Genomic DNA, 21,386 nt, shown 5'->3' with positions numbered 1-21,386 from the left:
AGAGGCACACTCCATTGTCTCTCGAGACATACAGATGCCAACAACAACATGGCAACTTGTTCACATCTCGCTCAGGCAGACGCACAACTGAAAATCCACAGTGGTCTTTTTTTTTTAGAAAATAAATTGTTTATTACGAAATTATAACATGGATGTCCCCCACCCAACACCGATTATGCCTTAGCTCCCTAGAATAAAATTGTCCTGGCTATAGAAAGTCCCTTTGTGGTATCAGGAGAGGAGGGCTTTGTCCAGAGGTCAGAGGCCAGATCTCGTCCTCCGCCCTCGCTGCCATCTCCACGCCTTTTCCTGGGAGCCCATGCAGGGGTGCTGGTGGTGAGGTCAGAAGCCCCCCTGGCTGGGGGGGCTGCAAGTTGAATGAGAGGTAAATCCATGCTGGCAAGACTGGATTGTTAGGGCCCAGGGAGGGAGGGAGTTTGGTACCAAAGGATTCTGGGAGAAAATGAATGCATAGAGTTATTTTGTACAGGAGAAGGGGGAAAGAAAAGAACGGAAACCGAAAACAGAATAAACACGGCACAGGTAACAGCAAAATGAAGAGAAAACAATGTGAATTACAGAGGGGACCAAAACAAAACCAACCCAAAGCAACCCATAACATTTTTGTTTAAAGGCTGAACAAATGACAAAGTAGCATAATGGAAAGGGAATCGAGGTCGTCTAAAGGAACAGAGTAAGGAATGGCGGAAGCTGGAAGTGCAAAGTAGCTGAAGAGAAGAATCCGAAATAAAATCAAAGTAATTTAAACATGAAAGATTTGGGGAGCGGGAAAACCGCGAGAGAATGAAAAATGCACTGAAAGAATAATTGGGGTGGCTAACCTGTGGCCCTGCAGATGTTGCACAACCACAGCTCCCCCATCATCCCTGACCGCCGGCCATGCCGGGTGGGACTGATGTGACTCAGAAACATCTGGTAGGCCACAGACTAGCCGCCCTGGCCTACAGGGAGGCGACGCAAACAAGGACAGGAGATGTCTAGAAGACAAGCTGAAACTGAGAGCGAACCAAAAGGAAGAAAGCAACAAGCAACACGACAGGGACAGAGAGGACTGGAGGGCCGCGCTGTTCCGTGGATGTGACCCCTCCCCGGTTCGAAGTCCCTCAGGTTGGAGGTGGCCCTTCTGGGGTGCTGTAGAGCTCAGCCAGCGTTCGGAAGAGTGGCCCCCATTCTTCTAGGTACTCGTACCCTCCGGCGTCGCTGTCGCCCGCACACGAGGACCCCGGGGAGCTGAGGGAGCCGGCCGAGGAGCCCTGTCCCTCATAGCCGTACACCTGGATGGAGTCGTAGGGGGGGACGGAGGGGTCGGCGTCCACTTCGCTCAGGCGGGCCGCCAGGAAGCTGGCCACGTCGTGGGGCTGCGGGGGCAGGCGGGCTGGCAAGGAGGGCGGGAAGTGCAGGCGGGGGAGCACATCCCGCCGGAAGAGGCGGCGCTGCTGAGGCGGCGGAGGGGCAGCGTCGGGGTTCTGCAGGGCGGCCATGTCGAAGGCCTCTGTGTCCTCTTCGCCCCCGCCCTCGTCGTCGTAGGTGATGATGTTCTCGCGGACGTCCTCTTCTTCGAAAGGCAGCAGTGCCGCCTGCTTCTGCCTCCGGAGGGCGACAAACAGCAGCACCAGGGCTGGATGCAGGGAGGCGGGTGGCAGGTGCAGGCAGAAAGAAGCAGGGGAAGAAGAAGAAGAAGAAGAGTTTGGATTTGATATCCCGCTTTATCACTACCCGAAGGGGTCTCAAAGCGGCTAACACTCTCCTTTCCCTTCCTCCCCCACAACAAACACTCTGTGAGGTGAGTGGGGCTGAGAGACGTCAAATAAGTGTGACTGGCCCAAGGTCACCCAGCAGCTGCATGTGGAGGAGCGGAGACGCGAACCCGGTTCCCCAGATTACGAGTCTACCGCTCCTAACCACTACACCACACTGGCTCTCTGGGGAAAAGGACAGGCGTTAGCAAGGCACAACAAACAGCAGGGCTTTCATCACCACACACACACCCATACACCTTGTTGGACGCTTCTTGTGGAATCAGAGAGACAACACAATAAGAGCCTTCCCAGGCCAGGCCAATGGCCCCTCGAGTCCAACATCTTGTTTTCACAGCGGCCAGAAACCCGCAAGGAGGACCTGGGTGCAACAGAGCTGTTCTCCACTTCAGTGGAGATAGAAAAGGCTAGTTCTCAAAAGTCCACCCTCCATAATTACAACAACACAAGATGGAAGAAGTAAAAAAATATTGAGATCACACATGGGTGAAGGGGAGTGGGGGGTATAGGGGAACTTATAAAAATTTCTAATATAATATTTCTAATTGCGCTGAATTTATATACAGCAAAGGGAAGTCTATAGCAATTAGATATATTTTAATTTAGTCAAGGGACGCCAGTGGCGCTATAGGTTAAACCACAGAGCCTAGGACTTGTCAATCAGAAGGTCGGCAGTTTGAATCCCCGCAATGGGGTGAGCTCCCATTGCTCAGCCCCTGTTCCTGCCAACCTAGCAGTTCGAAAGCACGTCAAAGTGCAAGTAGATAAATAGGCAACGCTCCAGCTGGAAGGTAAACGGCATTTCCGTGCACTGCTCTGGTTCGCCAGAAGCGGCTTAGTCATGCTGGCCACATGACCTGGAAGCTGTACGTCGGCTCCCTTGACCAGTAAAGTGAGATGAGCGCCACAACCCCAGAGTCGGTCACGACTGGACCTAATGGTCAGGGGTCCCTTTACCTTTAATTTAGTTAATTCTGTAATAGGCTTATGTTACAAAACGAATATGGATTTTGAATTTGATGTTTGTAATTCTTTTTCGGTTTTGGAATAAAGTTAAAAAAAAGTCCACCCTCCATGTTTCTAGAGGTCCTCTGCTTAGTTTTGACACCCATCCTTGGCGCCCAACCTCTGCTCTCAGATCTTTCCAGTGACTCTTTCTGAGCTCGAGATCTGCAAGGCCCACATTCTTGGAATACCACAACAGTGGCACACTCTACTGCTTTGCTCTTGACCCCAGGACTCTGTCTCAACCCCTGGCACTGTTAACAGAAGCCCACGTTCACATTTCAAGCTGTTGGTTTTTGTTGTTGTTGTCCGAGATCCATCCTTAGATAAACATTAGAGATTTAGATAAACAGCCTCTTCCTAGTTTTGAAACTTGATCTCCAAGAATCATTGATTCCACTCATTCTGAAAATCTAACCCTGCCCTGTCTGGGTTTTCGGTGAGGATGGACAAATTGTCCAATTGCAGTTACTCATTTTTTAAAAAAACGCTCTTAAATTCACTTATCTACATTTCTGCAGTAAACTGCAATTTTAAAAAATCCTTGCGAAAATTTGTTCTAGCACAGATTTCCCATAATTACGCTCTTGCACACAGTTTTAGCTAAGATGCAAAATTTCGCAAGCAATTTCCCCCCAACGCAATGCATTTCTGTACGTAATTTGCAGTAACGTTTTTACGCACACTTCCTGCTGACATAAACATGTTTGCACCAGTTGTTTGTTCGGCGAACTGCATCACAAAATTCTGAAACCCGTGAACTCTGAAGTTTAGCTATGTTTCAGTTTGCGTACTGGTGCAGAAGTGTGAATTGCCGATCTTCTCACTGGAGTGCGGAAAGAATCAAATTCCTCCCCCCTCCCCAGTTCGCAGCCCCCATTTCTGCCGCCTGAGTGCAGCCCCTGCTCTTTCTCACCAAGCAGAGTGCCCACACAGGCGAGGATGGCAAGAAGGGCACCCGTGCTGAGGCCTGCCGGGGAGCCCAGGGCCTTGGCCCCGCAGGAGTGCATGGCCCCATCGCGCCGACACCGGCAGATGTTGACGGTCAGGGTGGGGGAGCCTGTGCGGGTGGGAGAGCCCCCGTCCACCAGTTCCAGCGGCACCAGCAGGGACCCGCCTTGTGTGGGCAGGCGGGCGGCACGAAGTAGCAAGGAGGCAGAGTTGTCTGGGGAGGGAAAAGATGAAAGGCGGTTAGGGGAACAAACTTATAGACCGCCGCATAAAGCGATGTAAGGCACACACACACACACACACACACACACAGAGAATGCTCTGAAAATCATAATATCAACAAACCCTTCAAAACAGTAAGGCCAGCCTACAAACTTCAGATAAAGCAATTTTCTCAGCTGTAAAATTGATATTCCATAAATGATTGGGGTACCCCTTGGGGAAAGCGCTCCTAAAATGGATTCAGTCGGCACCAAAGCATCCTGGCACCAGGCGATGGTCTTATTTCAGCTGGTAATTGATCCCAGAGAGCTGGAGCTGCAACACTAAAAGCCTAGTTTGTACTACAGGCTAAGCACACAACTCTCTGCAACTCCCCATCTGAGAAGCGCAGTTGCTAGGCAGAGGGGTCCCTCCGATATACAGTGGTACCTCGGGTTACATACGCTTCAGGTTACATACGCTTCAGGTTACAGACTCCGCTAACCCAGAAATAGTACCTCGGGTTAAGAACTTTGCTTCAGGGTGAGAACAGAAATTGTGCAGCAGCGGCGCGGCAGCAGCAGGAGGCCCCATTAGCTAAAGTGGTGCTTCAAGTTAAGAACAGTTTCAGGTTAAGAACGGCCCTCCGGAACGATTTAAGTACTTAACCCGAGGTACTACTGTATTGGTCTCAAGTTAGAACCACAGAATTGTAGAGTTCGAAGGGACCCCAGGGGTCATCTAGTCCAGCCCCCTGCAGAGCAGGAACCGCAGTCAAGTTGCTCAGGGCTTTAAATGCCGAAAGGCAAACCTTGAACTGCGCCTGTGTTGGCAGCCTGTGCGGCAGAGGTGACGATGGGATGCCCTGGGTCAACCTAGCTGCTGTACCCTGCGCCTGCTGCCCCTCCCAGGGGAAGCCCCACACAGAGACCACTTTGTGGAAATCCAGGCTTGAGGTTCTCAGCGCCAAAGTCACAGCAGCCAAGCTATGTCAGTCGAGGAGCAGCTGCTACCAAATGTGGTCAAAGGTCCTCCTAGACTTTGGCTAATGAAACAGTCTATGGTCTTTGAAGCTGTGTGTCAAGGTTATCATTTCCCTTTGTTGTTATGGTATGTTTTCTGTGTGTTTTCATATTGCAGACTGCCCTGTGGTCCTCGGACGAAGGGTGGTACAGAAATTCAATTAGCGACAAACAACAACCGTAACAGCCACTGGTGCCATCTGTGCATTGAGTGACAAAGATGGATCCAGCAGCAGCCCCAGGCTATGTACCTGTTCCTTCCTTTACTGTCCGCAACAGGTAACTGAACTACGCTCTGGATGTGGGCAGCACTCGCACACAGGACCTCTGTCTTTCCAGGGTTTAAGCTCCATTTGTTGGCACTCATCCAGCCCTCCACTGTGGCCAGATGGTGGTTCAGAGCCTGCCTGGCCATTCTCAATTCAGAGGCTACATACTGTAGGTGCCAATCGCCTGATGAGCATTCCTAAGGATTTCATATGCTAAGTAGCATTAGGGGGGAAAGAGTGCCCCACAGCACCCCAAAACATAGATGCCAAGGCTGAGGAGCATTTTCTCCAATACTACTCTCCGGAGATGATCCTGCAGGGGGGACTGGAACCGCTGTAAAGCAGTGCCCCCAACACCCATCCCACAGAGAGGACGCCACGGTTGATGGTGTATCGAAAGCCACAGAGAGATCAAGAAAAAGAATCAAGGTTCCAGTTGTGGAGTCCCCTTTCCCCTCTCCTAGAAGAGCTCAAGGCCAATTCAGACCTGAAACCGTTCTGAAATGAGTCGAGATCCGTGGTTCCCAACCCCCCCCCCTTGGTTCCATAAACTCATGCCCAATGTCCCCTGCCCTACAAAAAGCACCATTCAAAATAGCAGTCGGCACGACCCACTAAGGAAGATAATAACACAATAAAATTAAACAGTAACGATTCATTGCACATGTATTCAAAATCCAATTAAAACTATTTAGTTTAATTAATTCAGCAAAGTTGATGAACTAGATCCAGGGATAGCAGCGTTTCAAGGTCTGATTGTCATTTACACCTCCAGCCGCCGCCACCACCAAGCAGCCCCCCAGCCCTTGCCTCTTAGTGCCCCCCTCCTAGGTTATCCCACTACCTCCCAGGCCACTGAACAAGATGACCACCTTTATCTGAGATTGCCTGCCAACCACCTGGGACGTTTGAGAAAGCCACACCTGAGTGCAATTCCTCACCCTTGTTGTCTCGCACAGTGACGTTCGGGTCCCTGGCCCCAAGCGGGGAGCGGATTATGATGCGGCTCACGTTCCCATCCTCGTCTCGATCCACCGCTCGGATCAGCTGCACCAACTAGCGGGAGAAGGGGAAAGGAAAAGGGTGAAGGAGCCAAGCTGCGACCCATAGCTGTCAACTTTTCCCTTTTTAAAAGGGAAATTCCCTTATTCCGAATAGGATTCCTCGCAAGAAAAGGGAAAAGTTGACAGCTATGCTGCAACCTCCTTGCCTAGCTCCATCTCTCCCCCACCCCAGTTTTATTTATTTATTAACATTCTTATATTACATTGGTAAACATTGTCATATTACATTACAGAGCTTATTATAATATATTTCCAAAATGTATACCAAGATTATATACAAACTTTATATACCTGGGGAAAAAGAAAAGAAAAACAAAGAGAAAAAACAAAGACACCCCCCCCAAATCATATACGTACCAACACATTGGACTTCCTGTCTATCCTGTTGTATATTCCTTTTTGGATTTCCTGTCTATCCTGTTGTATATTCCTTTTTTTACAAACAAATGTACTCATATTATTGTATATATCTTTTACATTTTATCTAATACATTCCTATAACAATATGTGCTACCTAGCTCCACCCCAATAGCCAAACAGGTGGGCGTTATTACCCGTAGCAGGTCCCAGGTAGCACTTACGTGGCCGGGGGCGGCATTGTCACAGACAAAGGGCTCGTAGCTGTGCTCCAGCTGGGGCGGATTGTCATTGACATCCAGAATCTGGATGGCCACTTGGACGTGGGAGGCCTGTGTGGGGCTGTCTGGGGGCAAGAGCAGGGGGGTGGGGAGAAGCACACAGCCCACACACAGCGTGAGGCGGCCGAGGAAAAGCCACACGGGACATGCCGGGAATGGAATGCAGGCGACACGGAGGGACACGTAACAGGCAATTCACCAGGATCCCCCAAATTAAAAAATGTTAAAGTTGCAAAAGGGGGGAAACCGTACAGATCAGCCGCCCCAGGCCAGGGCAGTTCCATGTGACAAGTGTGCATACGAAGCCATAGGATCAGAGAGATTACAGCAGGCAAAGAGGGGGCATAGGAGCGCATACCAGGCGGACCATAAGGTGGGGTAGTTAGGAGGTTGCACAAAAATGAACACAAGGCAGGTGCACAGAAATTGGAACCCATGCGAATACAGCATTTTAGAGCGCGCGCACACAGAGCCCCATAAGATCCAAGGAGAGGGAGGCGCCAGTGCATGGTGTGCCGTATTTACACAGGGGTAGCGAGATGCACGCGATCAAGCAGCCACATTGCGCCCGGCGTATACAACCATGCAAAAACAAGGGAGCCAGTGAGGTGCGCAGGCCACAGAATTGGCACGCAGAGGAGTGCGTCGCCGCCACGCCAGACGTGCACAGTGATCACGACAAGTAAGGAGCCACACGGGACAAAGATGGCAGAAAGGAGCAAAGTGCGCGAGGCAGGTGGCGCAAAGGAGGAAGTGCATCCCGAGCAGGCAGCCGCATGCAAAACGATGCACGGAGAGAGAAAAGAGAGCGAGAGAGACAATGAGTAAATATTTGCCCATTGGGAAATAGGCGTATATATTGCACACTGCGGAATAAAAGCATTGGTTGCGGTGTCTGTCGACGGGGGGGAATCCGACCCGCAAATGAATACCCCAAGCCCTGCCACCGCATCCCAGAGCCACCCACCTGGCCCTCCCCAAACCCACCCGTCCCTTACCAAGTTCTGTTGCCACCACGGTCATGTTATGCCAGGGCAAGAGCTCCCGGTCGAGAGGCACAGAGGTCAGGATCGTGCCGTCCTGAGGGTTGATGCTGAAATAGCGCTCGGGATCCGTGTGAGGCAGGATGGAGTATCTAGAAGATGGGGGGGAACCTGGGGCATCAGGTTGTCGTGGCAACCAGGTACAAACGGAGCAACTGTAACTTTCACACACAAGGCAGGCAGAGGCTACTCTGCACAATCCCCACCCCACCCCTGCTCCTGCGGCCCCCCGCTTGCCGTTACCGGATGGCGCTGCTGGGGGAGTCGAGGTCCACGGCTGTCACCTTGCCCAGCAGGGTCCCCGGGGGGCTGTTCTCGTAGACGGCGAGGTGGTAGTCGGAGCGGGAGAAGGCCGGGGGCTCGTCGGCGTCCTCCACCGTGATGCGGACGGTGGCCATGTCCTTGAAGGGGCCTTTGCGGATGTACTGGGGGTCAATGAGCGTGTTGGTGGCTTCCACACGGAAGGTGTACGAGTGGCGCGATTCAAAGTCGAGGGGCTGCGGGAGGGTTTGGGCAAGTTAGAACGGGGAACCGGAGGGAAAGAGGGAGGGGAGCTCTATGGGACTGGGAGACCTGTGTCAAAAGACAGCAGTGGGGATGCTTGCGGAAGCAGAATAGTGAAGGTCAGGGTCACTTCTTAGCGTGGGTCAGGGAAAGAAGAAAAGCAGGCCGTGAAGCTACAACTAAGGTGCAAGGCTGGATGCCTCTGTCAGTATTGCTCAGTCCAGGCTGACAGTTTAGCAGCCATATCTAGCCAGTTCTAGGTCTCATCAATCCCACTTTCCTGAGCATCCTGTTGGTCACCACATTTGCTGGGACATTAGGACTTATTCCGCTGCTTTAAAGTACATCAGAACATAAAAGTGGTCTGCTGGCTCAGGACTGCAATACCTCAAAGACCATATGAACCTACCCGGACCCTGAGATCATCTTCTGAGGCCCATGTGTTTCCCCCTGGAGAGGTCCGGAGGGTGGCAACACGAGAGCGGGGCCTTCTCTGCAGTGGCTCCCTATCAGTGGAATGCTCTCCCCAGTGAAGTTCACCTGGCGCCTTCATTCTACACCTTTAGGTGCCAGGCAAAAACGATCCTTTCTAACCAGGCCTTTGACCTGATTGACATAATATACCTTTTTAAAATGTGACTCTTTTGAGGGGGGCATTATTGTTCCTATTTTGATTTTATATATTGGGATCTTTTCTGTGAACTGCCCTGAGAGACCTCTGGGAATAGGGTGGTATAAAAAATTCAATAAATAAAATCATCATCATCATCAGTGGTCTTCCCCTCCATGAACTTGTTGAATCCTTCAGAACCCACAGCTCCTATCTTTTGCTGCCTGTGGGGCAAATGGAGGGGGTGGTCCCTGGGAGGAAGGAAGGAGGATCAGAGCCCCCCAAATTCCAAGGTACCCCCAGATTTGGGGCGCCTCCACCAACCTTTTTCACTGTGATGATCCCATCCTGCCCCAGCGCATCGGTGTGGATAGCGAAGGCTTCGGCCCCGTCTCCTCCATCCAGAATGCTGTAGGCCAGCAGAGCATTCTCCCCTTCGTCGGGGTCGTGCGCTCGCAACCGCCCCACGGCAGAGCCGGGAGGTGCAGTCTCTACCACAGAAAACTGGTAGGAGCCTGGGGGATGGGAAAGAAGTGCAGAGAAACAGGCGTGTGTATGCGAGAGAATGGGCGGCAGCCAACAAAGCAAGGACTTTTAGCTAACCAGCAGAACCTCCCCACTCCTCTCCCCCCTAAATCTATCTATCTATAATCTATCTATCTATCATCTATCTATCATCTATCATCTATCATCTATCATCTATCATTATTATTATTATTATTATTGTTGTTGTTGTTGTTATTGTTATTATTAAATTTTGTCTTTTACAGTTTAAAATACTCATTTAAACATCCTTAAAACATCAATGACTTCCCTTCTTCTCTTTCCACGGTTCATTTTGCATATCATAAATCCCTGCCTACTTTACAGAAACTAAACCATTCAGTATCCCATTATTACATCCATCAAAACTTACTCACACAGTTGAATTTATCTTAATGCTGCCAAAGTTTTCAATTGTACAATTTGCCCCCATATATCCAATAAACATTTTCCAATCTTCTCTAAACGTATGTTCTTCTTGTTCTCTTATTCTATATGTTAAGTCTGCAAGCTGCGCATATTCTGTCAGCTTAAGTTGCCACTCTTCTTTAGCTGGGAACTTGCTCGTTTTCTATTTTGGGCTAACAAAACACGGGCCGCAATAGTTGTTGTTGTTTAGTCGTTTAGTCGTGTCCGACTCTTTGTGACCCCCTGGACCAGAGCATGCCAGGCACTCCTGTCTTCCACTGCCTCCCACAGTTTGGTCATACTCATGTTTGTAGCTTTGAGAACACTGTCCAACCAATTCATCCTCTGTCGTCCCCTTCTTCTTGTGCCCTCCATCTTTCCCAACATCAGGGTCTTTTCCAGGGAGTCTTCTCTTCTCATGAGGTGGCCAAGTATTGGAGCCTCAGCTTCAGGATCTGTCCTTCCAGTGAGCACTCAGGGCTGATTTCCTTCAGAATGGGTAGGTTTGATCTTCTTGCAGTCCATGGGACTCTCAAGAGTCTCCTCCAGCACCAGACTCTGGACCTTTGTTGGCAAGGTGATGTCTCTGCTTTTTAAGATGTTGTCTAGGTTTGCCATCGCCTTTCTCCCAAGGAGCAGGCATCTTTTAATTTCATGACTGCTGTCACCATCTGCAGTGATCATGGAGCTGAGCTGAAGAAAGTAAAATTTCTCACTGCCTCCATTTCTTCCCCTTCTATTTGCCAGGAGGTGATGGGCCCAGTGGCCATGATCTTCGTTTTTTTGATGTTGAGCTTCAGACCATATTTTGTGCTCTCCTCTTTCACCCTCATTAAAAGGTTCTTTAATTCCTCCTCACTTTCTGCCATCAAGGTTGTGTCATCTGCATATCTGAGGTTGTTGATAAAGGTTATTTATGCATGCCGCAATAGTAGCATGCATAAATAACTTTTTTTGACACCTGGGAATCTCAGTCTGAATTATCCCCAACAAAAAGGACTCTGGGTTGTGTGTGTTTTTTGGAAAAGCACTTTTAAACATTTTTTCCCCAATTCGTTATGGATCATTTCCCAATACTCTTTTACCCTTTTACAAGTCCACCACATGCGAAAGAACGTTCCCTCAACCTCTTTGCATCTCCAGCACCCTAAATCCTAAGAGCTGCCCGAACCTTTCAGAGTAAATGTGGGGACAGGTGACACAGGGGGATTTCTGCTGCATGAGCATAAATCCTTGCACTAGCAGAAGTAGGATGTGTACACAGCCCACATTGAAAGAACATCCCTCCCTGCCTCAGAGGATCCTGGTAACTGTAATTTACTTCCCACAGAGCTGCATTTACCAGCACCCTTAAACTACAGTTCCCAGGATTTTGTGTGTGTGTGCGTGTGCTTTAAATGCACGGTGCGTACACACCAATTCTCTGTTGAAGACTACCCAATCATAGAGTCATGGAATCATAGAATTGTAGGGATCCCCAGGGGCCATCTAGTCCAACCCCCTGGAATGCAGGAATCTCAACTAAAGCATCCATGACAGACAGACAGTCCTGTATACCTGAAGGAGCGTCTCCACCCCCATCATCCAGCCCGGACACTGAGATCCAGCACCGAGGGCCTTCTGGCGGTTCCCTCCCTGCGAGAAGTGAGGTAACAGGGAACCAGGCAGAGGGCCTTGTTGGTGGTGGCGCCCGCCCTGTGGAACGTCCTCCCAGCAGATGTCAAGGCAATAAACTACTATTTTACTTTTAAAAGACAACTGAAGGCGGCCCTGTTTAGGGAAGTTTTTAATGTCTGACGCTGTATTGTTTTTAATATTCAGTTGGAAGCCGCCCAGAGAGGCTGGGGAAACCCAGCCTATTATTATTATTATTATTATTATTATTATTATTATTATTGCCATCCAACCTCTGCTTGAAAACCTCCAAGGAAGGAGGGTCTGCAACCTACCGAGGGAGACCATTCCGCTGTCAAACAGCTCTTATTGACAGAAAGCACTTCCTGATGTTGAGTCGGAATGTCCTTTCCTGTCACTTGAATTCATTGCTTCAGTGTGCCGCCTCTGACTTCAGTCATTTTAACCCCCCACCCCCATCTACACACTACAAAGTGGCAGCAACTGATTCAGACTGTGTTAAGCACACACTGTACCCTGAAAGCACATTCAAAGCATGTTCCCCTTCCTCAGAGAATTCTGGGCACTGCAGTTTACCCCTCACCGAGTCACACTTCCCAGCAGCCCTTGACAAACTACAGCTCCCAGAATTCTTTGAGGGGAATGTGCTTCGAATGTGCTTTACAGTGTGCTCACCCTTGCTGTGCTCCAAGCAGCCCTGCTCAGTCCTCTGCCCCCCTAAACTGGGACTACATGAGAAGCAGGAAAGGGTGAGTGGACTACCATGAACAGACTGGCCGGATTTCATTATTCAAGAAACGTCATCTCCTTTCCTGATCTTCCTTCTCCCCTACGACTTCACACATCATGAATATGAAAGGAAGACATTGCAACATCCTGCATTAATTCATAATCACGCTCTTAAAACATTTACAGTATTTGTTCGCCTGTTACATATTTTTCAACAATCGTTAACGTCAAGGATAACGTAGCATCTGAGGATCTCGCAGGTTTCCTTGTGAGTGCATGAGCCGCGTTTCTTTGCAGTTTTGTGTGTGGTTACATTAAAAACGTTTAATATGCTAGGCTCTGAGGCTAAACCGTAAACAAAACATCCAATTAGATTGCAAAACCTGTCCCAGAAACATATTGCCTCTCCTTAACAAAGTTAAGAACCAAGCAAGACAATTTTGCTGGTAGACAGCTCAGATCCAACGTTTTCGATTAGCAAGACCTTAGTTCGGAGCTATCTGGTGGCTCAAATCTAGCAAACTAACACGGAAACGAATAGCAAAAGTGGCTAGGGAGCTAGGAATTGTTGCTTTCTTTTGTGGGTTTTGCTTTGCTTTACTTTGCAAACTCAGGTCCAATTCCAGCTTTCTGTTAAAATCTGAAGTTTCTGGTCAACCTCTAAAATCCTCTGGTCCCCCAATACAGTGGTACCTCAGGTTAAGTACTTAATTCGTTCCGGAGGTCCATTCTTAACCTGAAACTGTTCTTAACCTGAAGCACCACTTTAGCTAATGGGGCCTCCTGCTGCCGCCGCGCCACCAGAGCACGATTTCTGTTCTCATCCTGAAGCAAAGTTCTTAACCTGAAGCACTATTTCTGGGTTAACAGAGTCTGTAACCTGAAGTGTATGTAACCCGAGGTACCACTGTAAAGTGGCAGGCATGTCGTGTCCACAGCCTCCCCCACACCAGCCTTTCTGCCCTGCACATGAAAATACGGACACATCCATAGAAAGAACCAAAGTTTGATGCGGACTACCCCTTCCCAACTTACTCTGAGGGAAGCGAGGCGGGTTATCGTTGACGTCGCTCAGTGTGACAGTGACAGTCGTGCTTCCTGAGAGACCCCCGGCATGCCCTCCCATGTCCTTGGCCTGAACCACAACAAGGAATTCTTGCTGGGTTTCCCGGTCCATGTTGGGGGTCGCTGTCCGGATCACACCTAAAACGCAGGAGGAAGAAGGAGAAGTATCAGAGAGAGTGGCAAAAGGAGCAGTGGGTGAAGGACCAGGATAGATAGATAGATAGATAGATAGATAGATAGATAGATAGATAGATGATAGATGATAGACAGATAGACAGACAGACAGACAGACAGACAGATAGATGATAGATTCCCACCCTGCAAATTTCCCTTCCATCCTCTCAATTAGCTCCACCTAAAGGGAAGGAAGTGTTATGTATTCAGTGGTCTGTGTTGGCCTGAGCTTGAGTCTGGACTAAGGATTCTGAGCTCCCGTCTTCTGATTCGATACATGTTGTCCAATCGCAGAACATTACAGGATTTGGGCCTCTGCCATTGGCCCTTCAACTCTTGAGTCATGATTCGCAGTTTGGAAGTTTAGACAGCCAATCACGTTGGGAGTGGCCCAGGCTTTCAGAAATGTATATAGGCAGTTGCTTTGCCTCTGTTTCCCAGCAATGTAGTTCAATAAAGGTTCTTCCTGTTATCACTGTGTCTTGCCTTGTGGGAACCCACCTACACTTCACTGGAGACAAGGAAGGGATGCTAGGCTAGGTATGTAGCCCTGGCTAGCTTCCACAAGCTGAAATCACTGCTGAGCTGAAATGGCTGACTGCAGCCACAAGGCAGACCACACAGAGCAGACGTCATGGGCACCCAGGGCCACACACCTACACTTCAGGAAGTGACAGATGAAGCCAAGCAGGGCTGGTCAGAGTCACTGGGTAGAGGCACTATGATCTGGATGAATGTAAAGACAGGTGGCTGACCCAACAGATTCAGAGGTTGTTGTTCATGTGACCATGAAGCTGGACAAACAGATGGAGGTTGGTGGGTTGAGTCACTGGTGACTGGATAGACTTGCAGAGAAGAAGGCGGCAACTCAGAGGTTGCATGACAGCACCTTTAAACCTCCCCTATGGCACACTAGTTGGGACGCAGGTGGCACTGTGGTCTAAACCACAGAGCCTAGGGCTTGCCGATCAGAAGGTCGGCGGTTCAAATCCCCGTGACGGGGTGAGCTCCCGTTGCTTGGCCCCTGCTCCTGCCAACCTAGCAGTTCGAAAGCATGTCAAAGTGCAAGTAGATAAATAGGTACTGCTCCGGCAGGAAGGTAAATGGCGCTTCCATGCGCTGCTCTGGTTCGCAAGAAGCAGCTTAGTCATGCTGGCCACATGACCTGGAAGCTGTCTGCGGACAAATGCCGGCTCCCTTGGCCTATAGAGCGAGATGAGTGCACAACCCCAGAGTCGTCCGCGACTGGACCTAATGGTCAGGGGTACCTTTACCTTTATGGCACACACACACACACACACACTTGCATAGGCTTGGATTTGAGGGCCTGTCTATGAGCCCTTCCAGATTTTGGAGAGGGGGCCGTGTTGCAGGTGTGCTCTGCAATGCGCCACTGATGCAATAATAGTGCCTCAGTAAGGATTTATAGTGGACTATCACCACATCATCCTATGTTATTCTGTGATGCTTCCCCAATGTTAACCACGTTATTTCTTTCTGGAGGGGAGCTCCTGTGCAGCAACACGACAAAAGGAAGTAAGAAAACAAACCCACTAATAGGGTATTGGTGGTATGTAAAGCTACAGGATTTCGGCAGGACGTTACAGGGCATGAGCTGGTTGGAAGTGAGGCAGGGCGTCAACCCAAAATATTTGCAGGTGCACACTGTATTGAAATAACAAACGCCCAATAAAAAGAACATCTGTAAGGGGCTCTATCATTCCCAAATGTTAAAACTTGGCCTATTGCAGCCTTTCCCTACCTAGCACCCTCCAAATATGGAGGGCATAGTTGTGCAGTTCAAAACATCTGGAGGATGCCCAGTTGAGAAAGGGTGGCCTATTAATAACCAGTTGTTCCAAAATGCAAGGAAGGGAGTGTCGCACTCCCCGCTGAAGAAGCTTTCTCCATCATCAGCTTTGATGACCATCTCTGTGATTCCAAGCCAATCTGCCATTCCATGGCAAATCACAAATCTGCCCACTTGCCCCAGTCCCCAAGAGCGCACAACAATGGCCTCTTGCCGCATTCTTCCCTTCGCAATGGGGCGACACTGGCACCATCGCCCTCCCACCCCCAAACCTGCCCCCCTCCTCCCGGTTGTGTACCCGTCTGGGGGTCGACGGAGAAGAATGGCAACCCCTCGAGTACCGTATAGACCAGCCTGGCACTGTTCCCGTAGGCAGGGTCGTCCGCATCGTGGGCCGTCACCTGAATCACGGACGTACCTGCAGAAACGGGGCAGATTAACAGAAAAAAAGAAAAACCAAACACACACAGGTTAATGAGGATGCTGTTTGCGAGAGTCCGCAGGTCAGAGTTCAAGAAGGGTCTTGTTGGCACAGAGACGTAGTTTCCGTCTTGGCCATAGTGCTGCTGTTTTGTTGGAGGCCCGTCAAGAAGAGCAAAGTCGTAAGGCGTTTGAAAAGCAGGAACCCGGCAGAGTTGAGAATTCACCAAAAAAAAAACCCACTGAAAGCCATCTTAGGTACCATAAATAAGTTTTTAAAAAATATAAAAATAAGGAAGACCACCTGCACTACCTGCCAGGCTTACGTTTTAAAAATTGCTCAAAAGAGCCCCCCAGGGAGGCAAACAGCATCTTAAAACAGCCATAAAAATCCAACATGTATTCTCCATTAAGAGCAAACTGTAAAATGCCAAAATAACAATATAAAAAAGGAGCATCTCCAAACAGAATGCTAGATGAGAACTCCTCCAAGCCTCTTCACAAGAGTCCTGCTTGCAGACGCAAAGCTCTGGCAGGCTTGCAGCGTGGTTGCTGTCGTTCCCAATCCCGCAACCCTGAAAAGTTACTATTAAATTATCAAAAGTACCTGTCTCCACCCTCCTCCCAAAATACTCACCCCATAAAGGGAGGCTCCCTGCTGTGTCTCTGTATGATTCACCACCCTGGCCATGTCTCATTCTACTCAGCCTCCGCAGGGGAATAGGTAATTTCGGCTGTGAGCCAGCATGGGGTGTGACTCGAGCGTTCAATCAGGCTCAATAAAGAGGCACGGGCTGTGCACACACTTTGCCTTCAAAGCCTATTCTTTCCCCTCAAAGAATTCTGGGAGCCGCAGCTCACCCCTCACAGAGCTACAGTTCCCAGCAACCCTTAAGAAACTACAGTGCCCATAATTCTTTGGGGGAAAGAATGTCCTTCAGATGTGCTTTAAAGGAACAGCGTGTACGCAGCCATAGTGGATTTGCCTGCCCTGAGAAGAGGCTACACCAGGCTTCCTCAAACACGGCCCTCCAGATGTTTTTGGCCTACAACTCCCATGATCCCTAGCTAGCAGGACCAGTGGTCAGGGACGATGGGAATTGTAGTCTCAAAACATCTGGAGGGCCCAGTTTGAGGAAGCCTGGGCTACCTGTTACCTCCCTTTGTGAGTTGCAGGCCTCGTCTGCTTCCAGTTAGGAGGCACGCCGAGATAAACAACTCCTGCAGGAACACAGAGGGGGTAGATTTATCTGAGGCTGGGCAGTTCGTCCTCTTAACATAAGAAAAGTCAACATGCACTTCTGACTTTTGATTTGGAAGAGAAGTGGAACATGGGAACTCATGGACTTCCAAAGACGCTGAATGATGGAAGATTCAGGATACAGTGGTACCTCGGGTTACATACGCTTCAGGTTACAGACTCCGCTAAGCCAGAAATATTACCTTGGGTTAAGAACTTTGCTTCAGGATGAGAACTGGCGCAGCGACAGCAGGAGGCCCGATTAGCTAAAGTGGTGCTTCAGGTTAAGAACAGTTTCAGGTTAAGAACGGACCTCTGGAACGAATTAAGTACTTAACCTGAGGTACCACTGTATATAAAAGAAAGAACTTTTTCGTGCAGTGTTGAACTATGGAACGCTCTCCCACAGGAAGCAATGATGGCCACCAACTCGGACGGCTTTAAAAGAGGACTGGACAATTCATGGAGAAGAGGGCTATCAATGGCTACCAGCCTCAGGGAGGGTCAGGTCCTGCAGGACTTTGGTGGGCATGGTGTGTAGCAGGAAATCTGGCATCTCAGGGGTAGGATAATGTCATGTGAGGAGTGCATCCCGGCTTCAAGCTTGGTTCTGATTTGAATTCACACACTTAAAAGCACACGGGGCCAACCCAAGATATTTGGGTGGCCCAGGAGGGCATCTAGAATAGCTCCCGCAATTTCACCTCAAACTCTTCGCCTGTGTTCTCTGGGGCAGGAGCCTGGAACAGGAGGAATTGGAGCACCCAGCAAAATGGGCAATCTCCCCCCATAATGTCCCCCCCAGGAAGAAACAGGAAGGGGAGGAACTTGTATTTCTGAGACTCTGCAGGCTCCTCTTCCCTCCTCCAGTTTCCTTCATATGGACATAAGAACTACTTTGCTGGACTAGGCCCACATCCTGTTCTCACAGTGGCCAACCAGATGTCTGTGGGAAACATGGAAGCAAGATTCAGGCACAACAGCCCTCTCCCGTCCCATGGCTCCCCTCCTCTCTTGTGTGGGGAAGCAAGAGGCCAATAAAAGGAGGGGTCCAGACACGGACATGTTCCAGATGCAGGAAGATGCAAGAGGCAACAGTGCATGGTCTGCCATATTTACACAAGGCCAACCCCACACCTGTGGGAAGCTCGCCACGCAGTGGCGTTGAGCTGTTCATGTTCTTACATCCAGCCCAGAGGGGGACCCTGCCTGTGAGCTTCCTCTTCCTCCTTATTCTCTGTGTTGCCCCTTGTAGGACTCAGAAAGGACTCATGCTCTGTGTTATGATACCAGTCATGGCTTCTCCCAAGGAATTCTGGGAACTTTGGTTTGCTCAGAGTCAGGAGAGTCGTTAGAAGACTCTCTCCCCAATAAGCAACACTTCCCAGAGTGGTTTACCGATCTCAAGGCCTCTTCCCAAGGAACTCTGGGAATTGTAGTTCCGTGAGGGGAATAAGCGCCTCCTAACAGCTGTCGGCACTCTTAACAAACTGCAGCTCCCAGAATTCTCTGGAGGAAGCCATGACTGCTTAAAGCAGCATTGCAACACTTTAGGGCGTGGAGGAGGCCTTAAGATTGGCTCTGCCTCCTGTCGTTTTCCATGCCTTCTACCCTTCCAGCCCAAAGAGTGCCAGCTGCACAGTGGCGTAGCGTGGGGGGTGCAGGGGGGGCCGGCCGCACCGGGCGCAACATCTGGGGGTTAGGGTTAGGGGGCGCAAATCCACGGGTTAGGGGGCGCAAATCCATGGGTTAGGGGGCGCAAATTACTTGCCTTGCCCCGGGTGCTGACAACCCACGCTACGCCACTGCAGCTGCAGCAGGGTGGGAGACAGGGAGAAGAAAGGAAAGGTCCCAGCTGAGAGCTTAGAGGGCCCACCTCTTCCTGTGTGAGACAAGGGTTAAGATCTAAACTGTGAGAGAGGATGTTGCATACGCCTTCCTCTTTTTTCCGTTTCCGTTTCTGTTTAAATTTGGCGGGGGGGGGGGTATTGCATTAGGAAAAGGCTCAATAAAATCTTATCAAAAAGGGTACTCTGCAAAGGATCAGCTAAGGGCCACTAGCCAGGACACTGGACTCACCCACGTTGCTCATTTCGGGCACAGTAGCGTGGTAAGGGCCATGGAGGAAGACCGGTGGGTTATCGTTGATGTCTTGGACTTTGATGATGAACTCAGACGGCGGCTCCAGAGGCCGGTTAGAGGCCCGATCCACAGCCTGGGCCAGCAACGTATACTGGGATTTCTCCTCCCGGTCCAAGGTTTTGGTGACGTGGATGTTGCCCGTTTTCTCGTCGATCACGAAGACCGTGCCGGCCCCCTCTCCGGTCAAGACGTACTTGATGCGGCCCTCGCCCCGGTCCACATCGGTGTGAAGCTGTCAGAGGAAAACGAGAGTTGAGACATGGAACTCTGTAAAAAAATATTTTTAAATCTATAACCCTAACACAGCCTTTGCCAACCATGAGTTTTGGAGCGCATCTGAGGCTAATGGGACCCAAATTAATCAGAACTGTAGCGCTGGAAGGAACTCGGAGGGTCATCTAGTCTAACCCCCTGCAACGGGGGAATCTCAACTAGATCTCAACATACATGACAGGTGAGCTGCTGGGAACTGTAGCCCAAAACCTCCCAAGGGCACCAGGGCGATGAACGCTGTCCTAATGTAAGGGATTGGGTGGTGGTGGTGGGAGCAGCGGCAATGAAACCGCTGGCGGTGATTGGCTGAACTGCCCTAATGCCAAGTGTTCCCTGGCTACCATTGGTTGACTTGCTCCAATCAAAATGATGGACTGGGCAGGTGGCCAAGGTTACTAAAGCTACTTTCACACCTTATGTTTAAAGTGCTATGATAAAACTTTATACCAGCCGTGGCTTTCCCCAAAGAATCCTGTGTCCTGAGAGCTGTTCGGAAGACCTCTTATTCCGCTCCCGAGGCTACATTTCCCAGAGTGGCGTAACCACCAATCTCTCTTCCCAGGAACTCTGGGAATTGTAGCACCTGTAACCGCCTACAATTCCCATAATTCCTTGGGGGAAGCCACGCCTGTTTAAAATGGCATCATAACACTTTGACAGTATGGGGCGGAGGTGGCCTAACCAGCAAGGCTGCTTTTTCATGTACAATAATCCAGTGTTCAAGGTACAATATATCTTGTGTGCCCACATCTTCAAGTGCAAGAATCTTGCCTTGCGCCAGCTCCCATCCCCTCCACTGACCAACTTGCTCATTTATTACTGTATTGCGCTTTGAGGCTGATAAATGCAGCGTGTCTAAATTAGTTCACAGCTCAGGTGCCATTCGAGCCAGGGACATCTTGACTGAAAGCCAGTCAGAAATGAATATTATATTGTTTCTGCATCCTGTGTGCAATAAATGGCTTTCAGTCTGGTTGTCTGGGGAAATTTTTTTGTGTGTGTTTTTTGTTTGTTTTTTAGACATCATTTTCCCTGAGTCCGTTCCAGGAAGCTATTGTGCAGATGAGATTTCTGAAAAAAAGGCCTGAGTGCTTGCTTCCAAACGCAAAACTCCGCAATATTGGGGTGGGCTGTTAGGGCCTAGGGAAGGAGGGTCCAGGAATGAGGGAGAGAGGAGAAGGGCTGAGGCAGGAGCCTGAAAGGAGGAATAATAATAATAATAATAATAATAATAATAATAATAATAATAATAATAATATCCCTCCCTACCCAGCCGAAGCCGGGCTCAGAGCGGTTAACAACAGTAAAAGAAACACAGTTTACATAAAATCATTATCAATTAATTGAAATACATTCTAAAATCAACTCAGAATAAAACCTCAAGGGGTTTAGGCAGGAGGAGTGGGGGACCTGTGGCCCTCCAGGTTGCCTGCGACTCCAGATCCCATCATCCCTGACCACTGGACATGCTGCCCGGGGCTTACGGGAGCTGGCTCCTAGCAAAATCTGCAGGTCCGCCGATTCCTCATTCGTGGCCACAAGTCTCTGTCAGAAGTTCAAAGCACTGCCGGAAACAGTGCTGCGGGAAATCTTACTGAATTACCACCTTTTCTCCAGAGACCTCAAGGTAGCACCCATACGTCTCCCCCTCTCCATTCCCCCCCTCACAATAACCCTGTGGGATGGATTAAGCTGAGAGATAGTGACTGGCCCAAAGTGGACTTCATGGCTGAGGAGGAATTTGAACCCAGGTCCAGCGCTCTAACCACTACTCCGCACTGTCTCCCTCGCCTGGCACTTTGAAAGCGGCATTGCAGTCAGCTGATCCGCTGTGCCCAGAAAACATACTTTGGGCTGAGTCT

General features: G+C 49.8%; 1 protein-coding gene across 5 annotated transcripts in view; it reads right to left on the bottom strand.

Moving 5' to 3' along the window:
* Positions 1-316: 316 nt before the first annotated feature.
* Positions 317-21,386, bottom strand: part of CDH24 (cadherin 24) — a 33,559-nt gene continuing 12,489 nt past the window's right edge. For 4 of the 5 annotated variants that reach the window (XM_081886778.1, XM_081886780.1, XM_081886781.1 and 1 more), the window contains 10 exons: positions 19,189-19,483; positions 15,748-15,867; positions 13,436-13,603; positions 9,410-9,600; positions 8,215-8,468; positions 7,927-8,063; positions 6,872-6,993; positions 6,168-6,282; positions 3,700-3,948; positions 317-1,639 (listed from right to left, as the gene is read on the bottom strand). In XM_081886778.1, the coding sequence (XP_081742904.1) occupies positions 1,125-1,639; positions 3,700-3,948; positions 6,168-6,282; positions 6,872-6,993; positions 7,927-8,063; positions 8,215-8,468; positions 9,410-9,600; positions 13,436-13,603; positions 15,748-15,867; positions 19,189-19,483 (2,166 nt within the window). In that variant the 3' untranslated portion in view covers positions 317-1,124. Of the gene's footprint in view, positions 1,640-3,699; positions 3,949-6,167; positions 6,283-6,871; positions 6,994-7,926; positions 8,064-8,214; positions 8,469-9,409; positions 9,601-13,435; positions 13,604-15,747; positions 15,868-18,246; positions 18,527-19,188; positions 19,484-21,386 lie in introns of those variants that run through there. The other variant, XM_081886782.1, reaches the window with a different exon arrangement.

Source organism: Podarcis melisellensis (assembly GCF_964234715.1).
Source record: "Podarcis melisellensis genome assembly, chromosome: 13".
Lineage (NCBI taxonomy): Eukaryota > Metazoa > Chordata > Lepidosauria > Squamata > Lacertidae > Podarcis > Podarcis melisellensis.
The sequence above is the reverse complement of the archived record's forward strand: the minus strand, read 5'-3'. Positions and strand labels throughout refer to the sequence as shown.